The sequence below is a fragment of the Labrus mixtus genome, chromosome 9, assembly GCF_963584025.1.
Source record: "Labrus mixtus chromosome 9, fLabMix1.1, whole genome shotgun sequence".
Lineage (NCBI taxonomy): Eukaryota > Metazoa > Chordata > Actinopteri > Labriformes > Labridae > Labrus > Labrus mixtus.
The window spans coordinates 4016338-4036568 of record NC_083620.1 but is presented as its reverse complement, the minus strand read 5'-3'; the positions used below and the strand labels follow the sequence as shown (position 1 = coordinate 4036568).

Sequence of the window (20231 nt, the reverse complement as noted above, 5' to 3'; positions counted from 1 at the left end):
CAATCCCCTTCCTTTCTGATCATCATCACACCTTTTCTGCCATATTTCTGTTCCCTTCTTTTTAATCACTGCTTTTCCTTTTTCTTTCCCAAGAGGGATTGGGACAGCAATTAAAAAAATTACCCAGCAATTTATTTTTCCAGTGCCCCTTTTGCTAGTTTGTGTCAGCACACTCATTTCCTTTCACTCCCTCGTGTGCAGGAACCTGACAAAAGTGTACTACACCTCTGTGAAGTCTTTGCAACATGTGATGAAGTTCTCTGAGTAACTCTTCTCTGTTTGTGTTTGACTGTAGAGAGTCTGTGCATACCACCACCCTATCTGGCCTTACCTCCTCCACCTGCTGTAGACTCATAATCGCTGCCACTATTTCTGCAGTATATAATGATAGTTGATCTGATAATCTTTTGGAGATAATATATTTCAAATCCAGGTATGTACACACCCATTCCCACACATCCATGCTCATTCTTTGATCCATCTGTGTACATTTTGAGGTAATTGAAATAAATGTTTGTCAGGTAAACAATTGTTTTAGCGCCCACTTTGTTCATTCTCCGTTCTCTTTTCATTTGTATGGCACTCATGTCTATCTTTGGCTCAGTGTACAGCCATGGAGGTAAAACCACCGTCAGTCTCGGTCTCTGGGGAGGTAGTGGAGGTAAAACCATAGACTGGGAAAAACTGGAGGTAAATACCAATATTTACAGTCTATGTTAAAAACCACAAGCGTGAGCAGACAGTTTGCGTCCACAGAGTTGCAGCACTGACGTCTGGTGGCCAAAGGTTGGTACTGCAACCATGAATTCTCTTGTTGGGTAATGGTCACTTTATAAACTCTTCTGATCTCTGTAGATAAACAATCCAGTTGAAGACTCCAAGTTACCAGAAACAACTATCATAAATACTTTTGTTATAAAAGCACGTGCATAACAATATTCTGAACTTTTTTTCTAAATCTAAATTGAATTATAGAAATGAACAAACAATCAGACATATCAGTCAACAAAAAAGATATAGGTACAAGGGAAATTGTCAAAATACTACCACTACTATACTACTGCTGATACTACTACTTCTAATAATAATAATAATAATAATAATAATATTAATAATAGTTCCACAGACACACGGACAGACTCATTTAGAAAAAAAATCTAAATTGAATTTATTGGCATGGATATTTGTTTACTAACACAAGAGACTCAAAATAACATTTTAATTCAAACTTAAAAGAGGGGGTGACCCCACAAGGTTGCTGGTTGTTTCCTCAACAGTAAATCACAGTTTTCTTCTTGTGGGTGATTTTGACATTATAAGGAAGAAAAGCTGTTAAAATCTGCGCTGCCATCCAGGTTCGTGTCGTTGGGTATCCCAGCAGCGACATGGACAGTTACACTACAACTTAGACACGCCTCTAATTATGCCACTTCATGAATAATTTTCATAAAGTTATTCAAAAATAACCCCAAGTAGAATTTTAACCAATGTCTAAGTGACACCACCCATTATTTACTGCAGGGGGTTTGGAGGACAGTTGATGGCGGTCGCTATGCTGGAAATGCTGTCTCAACCTAACTTTCACTCAACCTAATGACATGCTAAGAGCTGGAACTGAGGCAAGTCCTCCTGACAAACAGCCTCACCGCTAGAGTTCATCCCCTATACAGCGTGTGCCAATCGAGACATGAGCTAATCAGACCTATTTAGATTTTTTGAACCAGGCTGTAAACATGTTCATTTCTGCTGTAAAAACAGGCTTTTTAGAATGGGTGTGTATGTGACTTCTGGGACTCCTGGTGCCAGCCTCTAGTGGACACTGGACAAACTGCAGAACTGAATTTGAACTTTCGCACTGGCTTCATTTTTGAACATCCAATGTAGCCACTTGGTTTAGGCAGCCAGCCTCAAGCAATTGATGAAATGCAGTCTTCAACTTGTACCAGTAATATTCTGATGATGTAACTCTTCTGGATACCTAAAACAAAACTGAATGGAGGACTTGCCGGAAAAAATGCTGTTTCACTGTGATGATTTTTAAAGATCAGGTGAATTTTTACTCCATTGTTCTAAAAAGCCTTGTGGTATAGAAAATGGTTGTATGGACGTTATTAATCCAATATGTCTTTCTCAGGGAAGAAAGCAAGCAGGAACCTCCAGGAATTAGAAATAAAGCCAATAATAATGCACCCAGAACTGCAGGTCCTCAAGTAGCCCCTTCAGATGTATCACCCCAGGAAACAGGTAAAGATGAGGAGAGAGTACTATCAGTGAGGATACAATTATATAATGACTGTTACTGAGTCTCACATTAAAGATGCTTGTGCAGAGCTTTGCAGAGCCCTGGATCGGAACAAATGCAACACGATAAGATCGATGGCCGGATCCAAAGTAACCTGTATGCTTCAGTTTTTGGTTCTTGTTTTTGTTGTTGTTCACATGTGCATATCCTCTCCTAAAATCAATGACATTTCTCATTTTCAATAGTTGACATGTTGTCTTTTAAATAAAATACGAGGGTTTAATGTTTCTCAAATCATCACATTTAACAGTTCTAGTAGGGAGAATATGACTACACATGTTCATGCTGTGTTTTATACTGGAACACAATGAGAGCTTCATTTTCTGAATTTTTACCGATTTAAAAATTCATCATCCCTATCAGACAAAATTCATATGAAATCTTTGGAGAATCGTTGGGATTGTTGTTTGACCTGTAAGTAGCACTATCAGCAAATGTACCACTTACTGTATTGTGACCTGTGACAATATTTTGAAGAGAGCCCTGATGGTCTTATCAGCCCACTAACGTTTACTCTCCAGTGTGTTTGCATAGAGGTCAACCGTCCCATGCTGGGTCAAGTGCAAAAACACAGAACTGAATTACTGCAACACTGATTTGTCTTGCTTTCTTTTCTCTCTCAAACCATAGCTAACACACATACCATAATTTCACTCAATGTTTGTGTAATCTTTGTTTTCTCCTTTACCGTAAGAAGTGGAGAGGTGGAGGGGGATTAAGGAAACTTCACAGGACCTTGTTGATGTTTACTCATAACTGATAAATAAAACACATGATAATATTTATAATTATAAGAATATGTCTGAAACAAAGAAAAATCCACTCTAACGGTGCACTATGGAGTTATTAGAGAAATTTGAAAGTTAAATAAGTGTACATATTCAGTGTTATGTTCATAACTCTATACACAAACTGTCCTCATGGGGAAATGTGGTCCCTGTATCACTGTTTGAAGATAAAATGCTACGCGAGAAGTTATGGTGGGGGGTCCGCAACTTTGAGTAAAGTTTGTGTATTCAGTTCAGAAAATATGGCAGAAAGCTAATGTCACTGAGAGTCTCGTCATTTAATGTAATATGTGACAACTTGTGAAGAACCTTTTGGTCAGTTATTTCATTGTTTAGCCACCTCATGCATCATTTAAGAAAGACACAGTAAATCTAAGCACATTGTATAACATCGAGTACTTTGACAATTTTTTGATACCACGTGTTTTAAAACGTTAAGATCTCTTTGATTTGAATGATCAGTATCAAGACGTACCAAACCTTTAAAAAACAACATCTGCGGGGCGCTGGTGGCACAGTGGTTAGTGGGCGTGCCCCATGTGTGGAGGCTGTGGTCCTCAAAGCGGGCGGCCCAGGTTCAAATCCAACCTGTGGCTCCTTTCCCACATGTCATTCCCCCCTCACTCTCTCCCTGATTTCTGACTCTATCCACTGTCCTATCTCTCCAATAAAGGCACAAAATGACCAAAATAAATCTTTAAAAAAAAAGACATCTGCTTCATCGTAGGAGAGGAATGAATCCATCAACAATTTTCGCACAACTCTACTGGAAACGTTGGCAATGTTTTTGTGCAAGACAGTGTACAGGAGTTTGCCTGTAAATGTTGATAATTGAAACAGAAAATGACCCAATATTGGGCGCCTTGGACTTCTATTAGTAATACTGTGGTATCAAAACAGGTATAGATATCATTTGATTTGATGTGCAGCCTGCTCTCTAGTGGATTATATGTGTACTGCATGTGTAGGGTTGTATTCATCAGGATTTAACCTTACAGCAAATAATTCAGATTTTTCTTTTTTTTTTTTGTTCTTGATTGCCCAAGTTTAATCTAACCATTTTAAAAGTGTGTATGATGATTCATGAGTCATTGAGCTTTGAAACTTGCCTGATCAAGCTGGTTAAGAGGGTTTATTTCTGTTAGCCTCAAACGCTGTATTAACTTGATATTTATAAATGATTGACATATGAAAAACAAATAGAAGAGGTAAACAAATAGAGCAGGGAGTCGAATAGAGGACTTACTTAATTACCTGTGTGTGTGTGTGTGTGTGTGTGTGTGTGTGTGTGTGTGTGTGTGTGTGTGTGTGTGTGTTTGTGTGTGTGTGGGGGGGGGGGGCTTTATAAGTGATGTCCAGTCTAAGGCTCGCTGCAGTCAGTCATGGATCGTCCTGGGACTCAGATGTGGACACTTTGTGTCTTGATGACCTGGATGTGCGTCGCTCTGGCAGCTCCGTAAGTTTACCTGCAGCAATTCAAAGAATTTCTATCATGTTTTTTTTTTTTTTTTTAATCAGTCAGTTTGTATGAATCTTTTTTTTTGGTGCTGCATCATCCTAATGATTCACCCACTTATGTTAATTTGATATTTAGAAATGATTGACATAATGGAATTCAAATAGAGGAGAATACAGGATTATTTACTTTTTTGTGTGATGTATGTGTTTCTTTGTGTAGACATTACATGGTAGCTATACCTGCAGTTCTCGAGGCTGGAACTGAATCTCGCTTCAGCGTGAGTCTCATGAATCCCAGCGGGATTATGTTCATGACTATCACTTTGAGGACCAAGCAAGCAACTCTGACACTCTTGCACAAGATATCCAGTCTGGAGTTTCACAACGTCTTTAAGTTCCAGGTCAGCTATAAAGATGGAGTTTGACGAACTTTGTTTATTTCCTAAAAGTCCATTGAGAGTGTTAAAGCCAGTGAAAACCTAAATTCAAAAAGCCATCCAGGTCATATAGGTGTTTTGTACTCAAAACAGTTGTAATCCAAATTTGCAATATTGTAATAACAGTTTCTATTACTATAAAAGTTGTATTGTCCAATTAAGAAAAACGTCTAAATGCTGCTCTTTGGCTGTTTTCACTTTCTCATCTTTATTTAACGACTAAACATTGGATCAAGGTTTTCAAAGTTTTGTCAACATTTATTTTCAAACATATGAGCTGATTATGAAGATTCAAATCCTCGATGACATCTATGCAGTTTTACTTCAAACCAAATTTGCAAGAGGATTAATCCAACAATCTTTAAGTTTGATATCTTCAAAGTGACTTCATAAGAAACTGTAAGACACATATTTGTTACACGAGAGCCACTAAAAACGCAACTTTAACACAAGTCATGAGCATCAATATGAAGCTTAATGGTGTCCCGACAAAGGGTGTTCATCCTCAAAACATTTAGCAGATATAGAATGTGAGAACAAAGGATTAATCTGAAATAATATAATTTGTTCTGTCTGAACCGGCCACGTAGTGTCTGCTGTTATTGATTACTGTCTTTGTTGCATTATTGTTGCTTTGTCAGTTTTTTATTCTTATTTTTGAACTGCTTTCACAATTACTCAATCGATGTAACTTTAAAAGAATAAGAGGTACAATAAGATACTTCATTTTCATCTTACACCCTTTCAGAACAGATGGGTTATAAATGTAGTCTTTATATTAAGTATGATGTCATTCATGGTTTCTGCTGTTTTCATTTTATGTTAGAAACAAAGGAAAAGAGAAAATGAAATAAGAGCAGCTTGAATACTATTACTCAAGGTTTTCAACAGAGTCTACAAAATAATTAGGTTCACTGCAGTTTTGTCGTCATGAGTTTTTTTAAATATCTAATAGAGCTCTTCTTCCCACACAGGTTCCATCAGGGCTGAAAGATGAGGTGGCAGATTTTGAGGTGGAGCTCCAAGGGGAAACGTTTTACTCAAAAGAAGTCAGGAAAGTCATGTTCAGAACCTACGAACCAATGACATTCGTCCAAACGGATAAACCGATCTACCTCCCAGGACAAACAGGTAAAAACCTTTAATGCACGAGTTATTAAAAAACCATACCAACATGTTTTTAATGTTGTTTTTCTACTTGTTTGGATACACAAAGTGATGTTCATTTTTTCTATCAATAATTATGAAGAAGTTACAGAGTTGTCCTCTACAAGTGGTACCGAAAGCGGGGGTCGGGACCCCCTAGGGGGTCATGAGATACTGAGTGGAGTCCCGAGATGCCTTCTTAAAACAAATACAAATTTAAATTGATTTAAAAACAGATCGCGAAACTTTACAAAAACGTTGCTCAATTCAATAGAAACCATGGTCATTAAGGGATTATTGTCTGTTGCTCTTTCCAAATAAAAACACTTCACACAGAAGCGGCTGTGGCTCAGTTGGTATTGGTCAACTCTCAACCGGAGGGTTGGGGGTTCGATCCCCAGTTTGATCCCCAGCTCCTGCAGCAGCATGTCCGATGTGTCCTTGGGCAAGACACTTAACCCTAACCCCAAATTCTTCCCCCTGCAGCAGCGCAGAAATGTGTATGAATGGGATTAGTAACTTCTAATGGATACTTTACACACTGTAGCGTGTGAATGGGTGAGTGTGACATGTTGTGAAAAAGTGCTTTGAGTAGTCAGAAGACTAGAAACAGGCTATACAAGCTCAAGTCCATTTACCATTTACCATAAAGGGACTTGAGTTCGTATAGCCCATTTCTAGTATTCTGACTACTCGAAGCGCTTTTTCACAACATGTCACACCCATTCACACACTGAAGGCCGAGGCTTCTATGTAGCAAGACAATCAGAAGTAACTAATCCCATTCATACGCCACCGAAACAGAGGGAGCAATTCAGGGTTAAGTGTCTTGCCCAAGGACACATCGGACATGTAGCTGCAGGAGAGACGACTCTACCAACTGAGCCACAACCGCCCCCTTTTTCATTTACCATTTACACCACCTCTGTGTTTGTTTATGAAATTTGTCCTCTTAGTGCTACAGACGAAACATGGACATTATGTGTGATCTGCTACTGGCCTTTCTTAACATTCAATTACTAAAATAAATGTATGATTTTATGCTGTTGTGTTCTTTTGTGTTGATCTAATGTCAGTGTTTGGAGGCCTTTTAGGGCGTGTAATGTTTTTTTCCCCCTTTAATAAATACAGTTGAACCAAGATGATGTAAACAATATGGTTTCACTTTTGACAGTTTATTAAATCTGTATGGACTGTTTCAGCTTCCTCTGAATTCTTCTCCTCTCTCAGTGAAATTCAGAGTGGTCACCATCGACACCAAGTTCAGACCTGTAACCCAGCTGGTGAGTGTTTGAACCGACATGCTCCTTCTTTACATTTACACCGTTAACTCGGGTATGTTTGCTACTATATTCTAATACACTGGTTCCAAACCTGGGGGCGCCAAGGTTGTCAAAATAAGTTTTGCACATACATGTATGAATAAAATCATAAAAACATACTGGGAAATGAATACAAAGGTCTTTTGGTAAGAACACATCTGTAGGCCTATTCTGATGGTATTTTATCAATGAAAATTATTAACATGTATGTTCATCCAACATACTGTATATGCCCTGTTGTTAATTTTTGTAGCTTTTCATGACTCCTAAAGATAAACCTGGGCTGTACAGCCAGTGTGGATACACACCTTTTAAAATCAGTAGTTCAAACCAGAGAGAATCATATTTACAGAGTGAATCTTTTATTTATATGTCATCAATTACTGAAGAATACTAACTGTTTTTAAGTTGTTTGCTGTCTGTCTGTCTGTCTGTCTGTCTGTCTGTCTCTCTGGCTGGCTGGCTGGCTGTCTGTGTCTGTGTGTCTGTGTGTGTGTGTGTCTGTCTGTCTGTCTGTGTGTCTGTCTGTCTGTGTGTCTGTGTGTGTGTGTGTCTGTCTGTCTGTGTGTCTGTCTGTCTGTGTGTGTGTGTGTGTCTGTCTGTCTGTCTGTCTGTCTGTCTGTCTGTCTGTGTGTCTGTCTGTCTGTCTGTCTGTCTGTCTGTGTGTGTGTCTGTCTGTCTGTCTGTCTGTCTGTCTGTGTGTGTGTCTGTCTGTCTGTCTGTCTGTCTGTCTGTGTGTCTGTCTGTGTGTCTGTGTCTGTCTGTCTGTCTGTCTGTCTGTCTGTCTGTGTGTCTGTCTGTGTGTCTGTGTCTGTCTGTCTGTCTGTCTGTCTGTCTGTCTGTCTGTCTGTCTGCAGTAGCCTGTGTCCAACGTTTCTAAAAAATCATATCAAAAATAATTGTTTTGGATTAAACAAAAGGCGGACAACAATAATTTGGGGGACATGACAGGTAGAAAGATGTTTTTATTTGAAGGTGAAAATACTCTTATAGTGCTTCATGTTTGGCAGATAAATCGCTATATCACAGGAACGCTGGATTAAAACTGGGAAAATGTATTTGTCATTTTATGGTGACTTTAACAACAACAAACATGTCCTTTAAACATCTCTCTTTGTCTCTCCCCGCAGTACGACATCATCGACCTTGAGGTAAGGCGATTTGTACACATCATTTATTCTCATCTAATTCTAGTATTTTTACTTCCTAGTCTCTATCTATATCTAAGTGCTCATTTTCTTATACTATGAAGATGAGGAAGTGATCTAAAATAACTTCAAACAGATTGTTTTACATTTTGGTTTCTAGTGAACCTCATAGTTGCAAAGTTTGTGAATGTTTTTGTGTTAGATCAACTGTGTTACATTTAATGTTTTTGACCTTAAGGGCCACCATACACCATCTGTAACTGTACGCTAAATTAAGCCTACCTTTGAATAGATTTGGATCTATTTGAGGCTGGAATTAAAGGTTGTCATACTTTAGTCTTAGAGCTTTATTAAAAGTGTGTGGCTCAGTTTCTTCTGTAATCTTGTTGCAAAGAAGCTGAAAAAGAAAACACAACAAAGAGAACAATAGCATACTTTTATTGTCTTGCATTTAACAGGACCCTAATAGCAACAAGATTGGACAGTGGTTGAAAAAAACATCCAATGGCAAAATATTGCAGCTGTCCTTCTCCTTGAACTCTGAGGCCCGTGAAGGATTCTATAACATCATTGTGTCGATTGGGGAAAACAAAATTTATTGGAACTTCAAGGTGGAGAAATACGGTAAGTTGTGGGTAATTAGTTTTTCTTCCATTGCAATACATTTTTTAATAAAGCGACATTCTAACAATGCAAGCAATTATTGTTTGTCTGCAGTTTTGCCTAAATTTGATGTAAATATAAAGGCACCCGATAAAGTCAGTATTGGGCAGGAAGAAATTGAAGTTAAAGTTTGTGCACAGTAAGTCAAATCTCTGTCACTCCTGACACTCTTAAATAATCTAAAATAGTTTCACTTTGGGAAGAAACTGTTTAAAAACATTCTTAATAATTTTCTCCATCTCTTCAGGTACACATACAAACAGTCTGTGCCAGGCCTTATTACAGCTGAGATGTGCAGACCTCTTTATCAGTATATCAGGGAAACAGAGGATATAAAGCCCCCTTGCTTCGTGAAGACAATGACGGTACAGTTGCCATAGTGACATGCTCATCCCCCTGCTGCCAAACCTTTTTTTAAAAATATTTTTTTGTATCATGTACTGTATCATATTTTCTTTTAGGCGGATGAGTCAGGATGTGCCACTTTTTTCTTTGAGATGTCCACTTTCAAGAAAATTGTAAAAGTGGTGCAGGCGTCGCTGCTGCTCAGTGCCAAAGTGGAGGAGGAGGAAACAGGCAAGACTACGACTTCAACAACATTAATATTTTGAAAAGAGTTATACAATACAGGTAGATATCACAAAGTATAAAAAGAGTTGTAACACGCTGGCCTCTTTTTCAGGAATAACACATCAACAAGAGAAGAGGATTGAGATTTCCTTTGTTATCGGAAAGCTGATATTTATTGACACACCAAAGCTTTACACGATGGGATCAGACGTGGCAGGAAAAGTAAGTATGATTCTCAACATCAGGAGAGGTTTGTTCTGGAAAAGAATGATCCAGATTTGGAAATCCTTTTTTCTATCCGAGTACAGGTAATCCAGTTTACTTTGACCAGAATTTAAATTAATTAGGACTCTAATTAGGACTTTCTAATATATACTTTGTCCACACGGGGGCACCAAAATCCACACAAACAGAGAGAGCCTGACAGTTGCTTTTTATCAAATATCTTTTGTTTAATATTGAAGCAAAATTAATTTTTTTTAAATGTCTACCTCATCGGCTATGTCATAGTAACAATCAAGCAATTCAAGAGCAAAATCTTTTTTCAAAAGTCTAATGGTATATCAACAGCATTGTAAAAATGCTTTGTGAATTTTGTTCAACTAATTCATATGTTTTATTACATCTTGTTCCTGTAACCAGAATCCAGCTCTCTGCTGGGATCACAATATTTCAGAATTTTTGGATCAAAGTTATCCAAGTCTGACTCAAAATGATTGAACAACACAAACTTAATGTTTTATCTCTATATAAAATCCCCCCTCCAACTCACATTTTAGTCACATAATGTTACTGATAATATGATTTATATTATAGTAGTCAGTCACTGCCTGGTAAGGCTATTGTTAGCCCGTTAGCGCTCGTTATCAGAGCAGCTTGTGCTCTGTCGCTCTGCTCCACACACACACACTCTCACACACTCTCCTCCTGCTCTCTGACTGGCAGCGCACACACATTTCTCCGCTCTGCTGTTTGTATTTTAACGGACAGATTAGATGCACAGTGGGGGGAAAAATGGATCTTTAAAGTAAGACAGAACACCTCTAGCATTTGAGTCCCATCTTGAAAAAACCACACTCACATGTCATCAGAATTTTTTTTTTGATCAAATTTCTATTTTGAATGAGTCAATTTGTCATCTTCGCGTGGAATAAAAACAGTTTATAATCATATTTTTTGTTAAAGAAATTAACACTTTCTTGTTATACCTGATGTCATCTTATTACAATTTTTTCACAATCTTTTTAGAAGATTTGATCCAATGGATTGCTTTAAAGGTCACGTATTATACTGCTTTTCAAAAAGTTTAAAGAAGTCTCAGAGGTTCCCAAAGTATGTAAATGAAATTTCTTGTTGTAAATCCACTCTGAGCCTGTATTTTAACATTCCTATTAACGCCTGTATTTCAGCCCTGCCCAGAAGAGGCTGTTTCTGTGTCTGTAGCTTTAAATGTAAATGAGGTGTGTTTGACCACGCCCCCTCTCTGGAAGGTGATGTGATGTCTTGGGCTTTCTTGCAACATGCCCATTTGTTAACAGGGGAAAGGCAGACTCAGAGGACAGAACAAACACCTGACATGGGTGTGTCACCCTCATGGGGGAGGGGTTACTCCCCTCTGTGATGTCACAAAAGGAAAATCTCCAAACAGCGTGTTTGAGCACACAAGTGGAGCAGGCAAAAGACGGAGAGGATGAACTTTTCTCATAATTGTTTTTTTAGACAGGCTAGAGACACATACGTATTGGTGTTTTTGAAAAACACGGTAAAGTGTTTTTTGCATTATACTGTATGTGACCTTTAATGCCATCAGATTACTTTTAAACAGCTGCTGTCTATAGTCCCTTTTTAACATGACCACTTAAGAAAAGCTGAAGTTCTTCTTTAGGGGCTAGACATTTGGACTGCTAACCAACAGAGTATTAATTGGCTATATATCCATGATCTTTTATCAATTAAACAATATAAACACCATTTAATATTTTGGAAGACATCTTTTATTTTTTTTAAATGTCATACTTTTATCATGATTCTAATATTTCTTGAACACTTAATGGGCTGGATTGATGTTTTCAGAGAGCCTGATTGAGTCCATAGGTATAGTCACTGAAGTATTGTGCAGCCTCAGTGATACGCCTCTGTGCTTCGAACAGATCAAAGCAGTTGATTACGACGATACACCCATTCCTGACATGCCGGTGTACCTCTTCGAGGGTGAAATTTGGTCAGAACGACTCAAACAGACTCTCACAACTGACTGTGATGGAGTCGCAGATTTCACGTTCAGCACAGATGGATATAATGGTGATATCTACCTCAGTGTAAGTATAAATACAACACTTGATTTTTCTAATCACGATTATTTGTAATACAGTAGTGGTGGTTCTCCAAAGCTTCCTGAACCCTCATGAGCTAATTTGTAGTGTTTCTTCTTCTGCAATGTAGCCAAGTAACAAACCTGTGAGGAGACCACCTTCCAATTTTGAAGAGGGATACTTTGAGCTATTACAACACAAGATTTCCATGACCCAGGATGTTTCTGTGGATAGTAAAACAGTGAGCTCCCTGGAGGTGCAGAAGAAGGAGAAACCAATTCCCTGTGACACAGTGGAAAAAATTTCCGTCAAATTCACCATAGTGGGAGAGAAACAAGGCACTGCGACTTTTATTTACGTGGTAAGTGATGGATGTTCTCTCAGGGAAGATGTTTTGAAAATGATTTTTACATCAGATTATTGACACCTGTCTTCAACGTTTACTTTAGTGCCTTTCATTTATATTTCTGTCAAGAACAATTTGGTCTTTTTTCAAGGGCATGGAATTACAATTTGAAACATGACCTAGATTTGTCGCTTGCATTTTTATTAATTAAACTAATTACATTTTGCACACAATGCTCTGACCTCAAGATAGGGATCAATTCAGAGGTCAATATGAACTCTGGAATTCTATTGATTTTTAGATTTGGCAGCAAAAAACAGAGCAGAGCATTAAATCTGGGTTAGATAGCTCACAGAACGCAAGAAGCGGTGAAGCTGTACAGAGGAAATCTGCACAAGCAACCAGGGTGGGATTTGATTGAGAGGCTGATTTATATCTTTTTTTTTCATTATTAGTGTTGGTTTAGTCAAGTTAGAGCCCTTAAAGATAGCTAAGTTGTGGTGCGTCCCACTCTCTCCCCCAACATGTCCTGTATCTCTTCAGCTGTACATTCAATTATTGCAAAAATATTGCCCAAATAACTTAAAGACTACTTAAGAAATGAGGTTTTACCACTGCATTACTCATTCTCTGATCTCATTCTCAGGTCTTAGCCAGAGGAGCCATCGTCATGCAAGGATATGGCAAGATTGAAGTGCAAGATCAAACAGGTTGATAGCAAATGATTTTTAGGCTGGCTACACACTAGACAATTTTCTAGATTTTAAAAAACGTGAGAGACCACAGACACAAGGACAGTTTCAACTGTTTTTTAATGATCGTCTGATCACACACATGAGACGATTTGGCCAAACCACGAGACCGCACAGCTGACATTTGGAATAAAGATTTCACAGTAACGATTCCACGGACACGAGATGTCACAAACAAACTTGCATGTTCAAACATGACTTCAGAAGATAAAATTGAGGACAGCTGATCAGTATGTCTTGTGTGACGCCCACAAAATGTGTCGTCACATTTTATGTAGTGTGTCTATGTTTTTATTTTGGAATAATATTACCAGGAAAGATCATCACTAATATGTGCTACAATAGCCAGATAACAGTACACTTCAGTGTCGCCAGCAGGAGGCAGTGTGGCACTGGGCTTCTCCCATGCATGGACTCTCTTTGTTACGGGACTCTCGTTTCTTCCTCATTCTACCGAGTCAAGCTGAACTGAAAAGAAGCACAGTTGCCTGTCTCATTCTTTTCTTCTGTTATACAGAAATTCTCATCTGCTTATGGGATCTCATTTTGAGACCTGTAACAGATTTGTGGGGGCTCATCCGGGATCTGCATCGCCTGAGTAACAGCATTCTGATCCAGTGATCTTTGGACCCGAGTGCCAGGCTGACGACGTGTGGCTGGAAGGAAAGGGGATTTGCAGTAGGCAGCTCAAGAGGTGAAAGGACCAGGTTATAGGGGCCCAAGCCTAAGGAGTGCAGCATTGTTAACCCACCAGACTACAGCACACAACATGTCTGACAACAAGAGAAAGAAACGTATTTGGTCCATTAGAAAAAGACTTCATCAGTTAAGAGCAGATGAGGCATATGAAATCGCCATTCACCTTGATCCAGTCAAAGGACTTAATGTATGACCACGCTATACCTCAAGTTAGCATTGAGGGTGAAATTAGTAGTCCGGTCAGGTCAACTCAAGGGTCACCAGCTACTGCTGATGTTAAAACACCTGGGTCAGACAGCCTACATCCCTCTATAAGAAGAGGTAACCTCAATAGCCTGCACACATCCAACCCACCTGTCAGTCACCCATCATCTTCTCACTCACCTCAACTGGCTGCAGAAGAGCCATCTGTCCTCATTAGAGAGACCCCTTCGAGATCTTCCACTGCTTCAAAGAAAAGAGTTCAAGATACATGGAGGACAGATCAGTGACACTACAGCAGACATTAGTTTTAACAGCATATGCAAGCAGATCCAGGAAGGACGCAAAGAACAACATTCTGACGATGAGCTCATTAAAGGGGTCCTGCAAATTATCAAGAGTGGAAATTTTTAGAGATATGCTGACAAACAAAGAAGATCTTACAGTCGCCGAGCTGGAAAGTTTCCTACAGTCCCATCTTGTGGAGAGGAGTTGTACAGAGCTCTTCCAAGAACTGATGTGTGCTAGGCAGCTTGACAATGAAGCTCCACAGCAGTTTATTTATCGTATGATTGGGCTGAAGCAAAAGATAATGTTTACATCCAAACAGACCAATTCATTAATCAAGTATGATGCTTCTACACTCCAGGGCGTTTTCCTGAATGCTGTCTACCAAGGTATGGGAGAGAGACATGAGGATGTCAGACGAGAGCTGAAACCGCTCCTTGCTGATCCGACTGTTTCTGATGAAGCTCTGTTGAGACAGGTCATTCAGACAACAATGGAAGAAAGTGAGAGAAAGCGCAGACTGGGACGCAGCTCCAGCCGCAAAGTGACACAAGCTCACAGCACCCTTGCTGAATCTGCAGAGACAAACAGTAGCATGGGTGAGACCAAAGCAAAAGGTAAAGACAATGTTATCCAGAGACTAAGTGCCCAAGTAGAGGCTTTAACACAGGCAATGGAGGCCCTGAAAAAGTTAACCATACAGCACCAGGTGCCAGTCCACCAGCTTGGTTCTGATAGAACCAGACCAGAGAGAAAGACACCTAGACAATATGGATGTCCACAATGTGTAGCTCAAGCTAAACCAAACTGCAGCCACTGCTTTTCCTGTGGAGAAGAAGGCCATCGAGCTATAGGTTGCACAAGAAAACACAAGCAGTCGGGAAACGGGCATCGGTCAGGACAGAGGGACAACCCTTGACCGACTCAAAAGACAAGTCCCAACCCAAAAGTGGAGCAGAATTAAGACCACAAAAAGATGATCAAAATTCCAAACCACAGACAAAATGTCAACTGTACTCATCTGAGAAGATCGCTCCCCTGATTGGCAGAAAATCCCTGTTGAAATGTAGCATGAATGGTCATGCTATAACTGCATTACTAGACACGGGAGCTAATGTTAGCCTCATTGACCGAGCATGGAAGGACAAGTACTTACCCGAACAAGATATTTGCCCTTTAAGTCAACTAATGGAGGAAAGTCTCAGTGTGACAGCTGTAACAGGTGAGATACTACACGACGGATATGTAGAAGTAGTTGTAAACCTGCAAGGCAACGATGATCCAGACTTATCCATTCGAGTACCCTTCCTGGTGAGTCGACTCAAACTAGAAAGACCATTAGTTGGTTTTAATGTCATCCAGGAACTCATTAAGAGTAATGAGAGCAGACCTAAAGTAATATCCATCCTTGTTAGCTTACTTACCGGAGCTTTGTCCATCGACAGTACAAAGGCAGAAGCCATAGTGAGTTTCATACAGGCAGAGCAACAACAAAAAGAACGAAATGCTACAGTAAAGGTAGCCATGAAAGAAATTTATCCTGGTCAAATAGCTTACATTAAGTGCAAAGTGCCAGTAAATATCAGTGACTCCAACTCACTTGTATTATTTGAGCCCAAATTAGAAACCACACCACTGGCACCCCTGAGCATTGGTGAGGGATTAATGGAGAGTCAACAAACCAACAGACCTTGTGTAAAAGTGCCTGTGTCAAACCATTCCAAAAACACTGTGACCCTGCCCAGCTCAACTGTCCTTGGCACCATTGAAGCAATTGATAAAGTGGTAGAGACAGACAAGACAAACAATGAGCACAACCAGGCTCAGGTCAACATTGCAAGTTCCTCACCTTCTCAAAACATGAACAACACTCTGTGGCACCCACTGGTGGATGTTAGTCATCAAAGTGAGGAACAACAGAAGGAAGCTAAGCAAATATTGTATGAGGAGTCAGGAGCTTTTGCTCGAGACGAAGGGGACCTTGGGTGTATCCCAAGCCTGAAATTGGAGATCAACCTCAAGGATAACATCCCAGTCTAGCGTGCGTATGCTTCTGTGCCCAAACCCCTTTACAAAGAGGTTAAAGAATACATACAAGACCTGCTTGCAAAAGGGTGGATAATTAAATCAAAGTCCCATTATGCAGCGCCTGTGGTCTGTGTCAGAAAAATAGATGGATCCTTAAGGTTGCGTATTGATTACAAACTCTTAAACCAGAAAACAGTACCTGACCGCCATCCACTACCTCGCATCCAGGACCTCATCGACACTCTAGGAGGTCACAGCTGGTTCACCATCCTAGACCAGGGTTCCCCTGTACCTCAGTAGAGTTTCCATTGACTTTCAAAAGCTCATAAATGGGCTTTGCAATGCTAGAGAAGCTCTGAATGTACGCTCTATAGTAGCTCAGGAACCCCAGAAGCTTTCACACTTCACCCACTGTGCTGGGCCTTTTGTCTTTTAATGACATAATAGCGTCAATGTCTTTTGGGTCAATCCTGACACCATCAGCTGAGACCAGCCTCCCCACGTACCTGACCTCTCGCTGGAACAGTTCACATTTTGTTGGTCGCCTGCAGCGCTTTCAGGACTCAACGTACTCCTTCAACATGTTCAGCAAACGTTTTGGAGTAGCAGAGTATGTCAATAAGAAAGGAAAAGGAGCTCAGTTACCTTCGTGGACACCTGTCCAGTGGACCTGTGAACACCAGAGAATTCTTGAGCAACTGATTGACACCCTCTCACACCCACCTGTACTAGCCTATCCAGACTTTGAACTACCATTTGTCCTCCACACTGATGCCTCAGAGCAGGGACTTGGCGCAGTGTTATATCAGAGACAGGACGGCAAGATGAGAGCCATTGCCTTTGGATCAAGAACTTTGTCCTCTGCAGAGAAGAATTACAACCTGCACTCAGGTAAACTTGAGTTTCTTGCTTTGAAGTGGGCAGTTTGTGAAAAGTTTCGGGATTATTTGTTCTATGCACCACATTTCACGATCTACACAGACAATAATCTGAACGCAGTTGGTCACCGCTGGGTAGGTGAACTTGCTGACTTCAGATTTGATGTTAAGTACAGACCAGGAAAGGCAAATGTCGACGCCGATACACTCTCTCGACTCTCTCGAAGAGGAGCTTAAAAGAGACACCATTCAAGCTGCATGGGAAGGTTGTGAGGCTGCAAAGGGACAAGATATTGTCTATGTTGCTGCACTTAACCTGATATCACAATCAGAGCCGTCTTTGAACACATCACCACTTACTATTGCACACAGCGAGTTAGTCAAGTCTCAAAGAGAAGATTCTGCTATTGGTGAGCTGATCAAACTGAAAGAAACAAGGCCAATACTGACAAATGAGGACAAAAGGAGAGCCAGTGGGCCCATGAGATGGTTGATGCATGAGTGGGGAAAGTTGCATGTGGAAAATCAACTATTGTATCGGACAGCAGGTCAGCGAAAACAGCTTGTTTTACCATCAGAACACCGCAGCCTTGTACTTAAGCATCTCCATGATGACATGGGACACATGGGAGCTGAGAGAGTCATTCATCTGGCTAGAGATCGTTTCTACTGGCCTTACATGAAAAGAGACATTGAGACATATGTGACAAGAAAGTGCCCTTGCATCAAACAGAAAAAACCTATCACTCATGTCAGCGCACCGATGGGAAGTATCACAACATGTGCACCACTCAAACTTGTTTCCATAGACTACATGCACCTGGAAACAAGCAAAGGAGGCTATGAATACATCCTAGTAGTTGCAGACCACTTTACCCGGTTTGCTCAAGTTTATCCTACAAGAAACAAGTCAGGCAGAACTGCTGCAGAGAAAATATTCAATGACTTCATCCCTCGCTTTGGCTACCCGGCAAAGTTACACCACGAACAAGGCCGAGAATTTGAAAATGACCTGTTTAAGACCCTGAGAAACCCAGCAGAACGTTTTAATAGAACATTGCTTCAAATGTTAAGAACACTGGAAGAGAAGGAAAAGAGCAACTGGAAAGAACATTTACCCCTGGTGGTGCATGCGTACAACTGCACCAGACATGAGGCAACAGGCTTCTCACCTCACTATCTCATGTTTGGCCAACATCCCTGTCTTCCAGTTGACTTAATGTTTGGCTTGTCAGCTAAAGACCAACCTGAAACACCACAAGACTATGCCAAGAAATGGGCTTTGAGAATGAAAGAGGCTTATCAAACTAGCAGGTGAGAACAGCAAAAACTCAAGTGAAAGAGGAAAAAATACAATGAGCGACACATCAAGGGAGTTGTGCTCCAACCTGGTGATAGAGTCTTAGTCCGCAACATGAGTGAAAGAGGAGGGCCAGGAAAGTTAAGATCCTATTGGGAACAAACTGTATATGTTGTCAAAGAGAAAGTGAACAACAATCCCATTTACAAAGTGCTCCCGGAGCAGGGTAATGGTAAGAGTCGTGTCCTGCACAGAAACCTCCTACATGTTGTAAATGACCTGCCTGCAAACTTACCTGACCAACAAAAGAGTCCATCACCAGCTACAGGAAAACATAAGCAAAAGAGTCATCACATGTGGGAACAAAAACAGAGATAAATGCCCCAAAGCAGTGAATCTGAAAGCTCTGACAATGAAACACCCAGAGTGCAATACTGGTTAAGAGTACCACCACGACGTGACCCTCAAACCCAAAATGTGAGACCTGTATTCATGACGATCAAAATGATGGACAAGTGATGCTGAAGGGACAGGAGACCTCCCCAGTTGCTGACATATGAGTCTCTTGGCCAACCCTCCTACCGACCACATGGACAGATGAATGCAGCTGGACTTTATGCCGCACAAGCCCTGCCTGGTTGGGGTATGCAGAACTATCCCTTGCATCATTATAACACTTACCAGACATTGCCTTACACTGTAATGATGCCATACACATACTCATATTAAAGTGGACTTACACACTCACTCACACATATTACTGACCTTAAGTTTAAGAAGTGTTTTATTCTGATGAGTAGATTTAAGTAGGAAAAAGTAAGAAAGAGTTTCAGTGTTTGTTTGAAATGTCAGGAGCCATTTTTCTTTGTCAGGGAGCGTGTGACGCCCACAAAATGTGTCGTCACATTTTATGTAATGTGTCTATATTTTTATTTTGGAATAATATTACCAGGAAAGATCATCACTAATATGTGCTATAATAGCCAGATAACAGTACACTTCAGTGTCGCCAGCAGGAGGCAGTGTGGCACTGGGCTTCTCCCATGCATGGACTCTCTTTGTTACGGGACTCTCGTTTCTTCCTCATTCTACCGAGTCAAGCTGAACTGAAAAGAAGCACAGTTGCCTGTCTCATTCTTTTCTTCTGTTATACAGAAATTCTCATCTGCTTATGGGATCTCATTTTGAGACCTGTAACACTTGCATGAGACATTATAAAGGAACTTGTATTGTTGCCATAATTTCACAAGCTGATCTCCTTTTTAATATTCCACTTGGCTCGGGTGCCAGTCGTGTTTGTGTTCACTGCCAGGTTTCTGAGTTGTGAAAGTATACGCAACATCTGGTTGGTGACAAACCCGGTCTGCTTGCTTTTAATTGGCTATTACCCAATTCCGTCGGAGGAAGCCCAAACTCTAATCGTGAATATTTATGATATTTATGAAATCATCTAGTGTTTAGCCAGCCTCAGAAAGCCTACCCTCAAAGTTGCCCATGATTGGGCAACTGCTTTTTTATCGAACTCTTTATCGTGATTTGAAATATAAGGTAACACTTTACAATGAGGTACATAAATGTTACATAGTTAGTGGG

At 40.2% G+C, this 20231-nt stretch overlaps 1 protein-coding gene across 1 annotated transcript in view; it reads left to right on the top strand.

Moving 5' to 3' along the window:
- Positions 1 to 4461: 4461 nt before the first annotated feature.
- Positions 4462 to 20231, top strand: part of LOC132980085 (alpha-2-macroglobulin-like) — a 155200-nt gene continuing 139430 nt past the window's right edge. Inside the window, 13 exon segments of the mRNA XM_061046004.1 lie at positions 4462 to 4546; positions 4769 to 4949; positions 5960 to 6116; positions 7362 to 7414; positions 8584 to 8604; positions 9060 to 9225; positions 9319 to 9403; positions 9512 to 9629; positions 9726 to 9840; positions 9947 to 10056; positions 11985 to 12207; positions 12320 to 12507; positions 13139 to 13202. Coding sequence (XP_060901987.1) covers positions 4473 to 4546; positions 4769 to 4949; positions 5960 to 6116; positions 7362 to 7414; positions 8584 to 8604; positions 9060 to 9225; positions 9319 to 9403; positions 9512 to 9629; positions 9726 to 9840; positions 9947 to 10056; positions 11985 to 12207; positions 12320 to 12507; positions 13139 to 13202 — 1555 coding nt within the window. The 5' untranslated portion in view covers positions 4462 to 4472.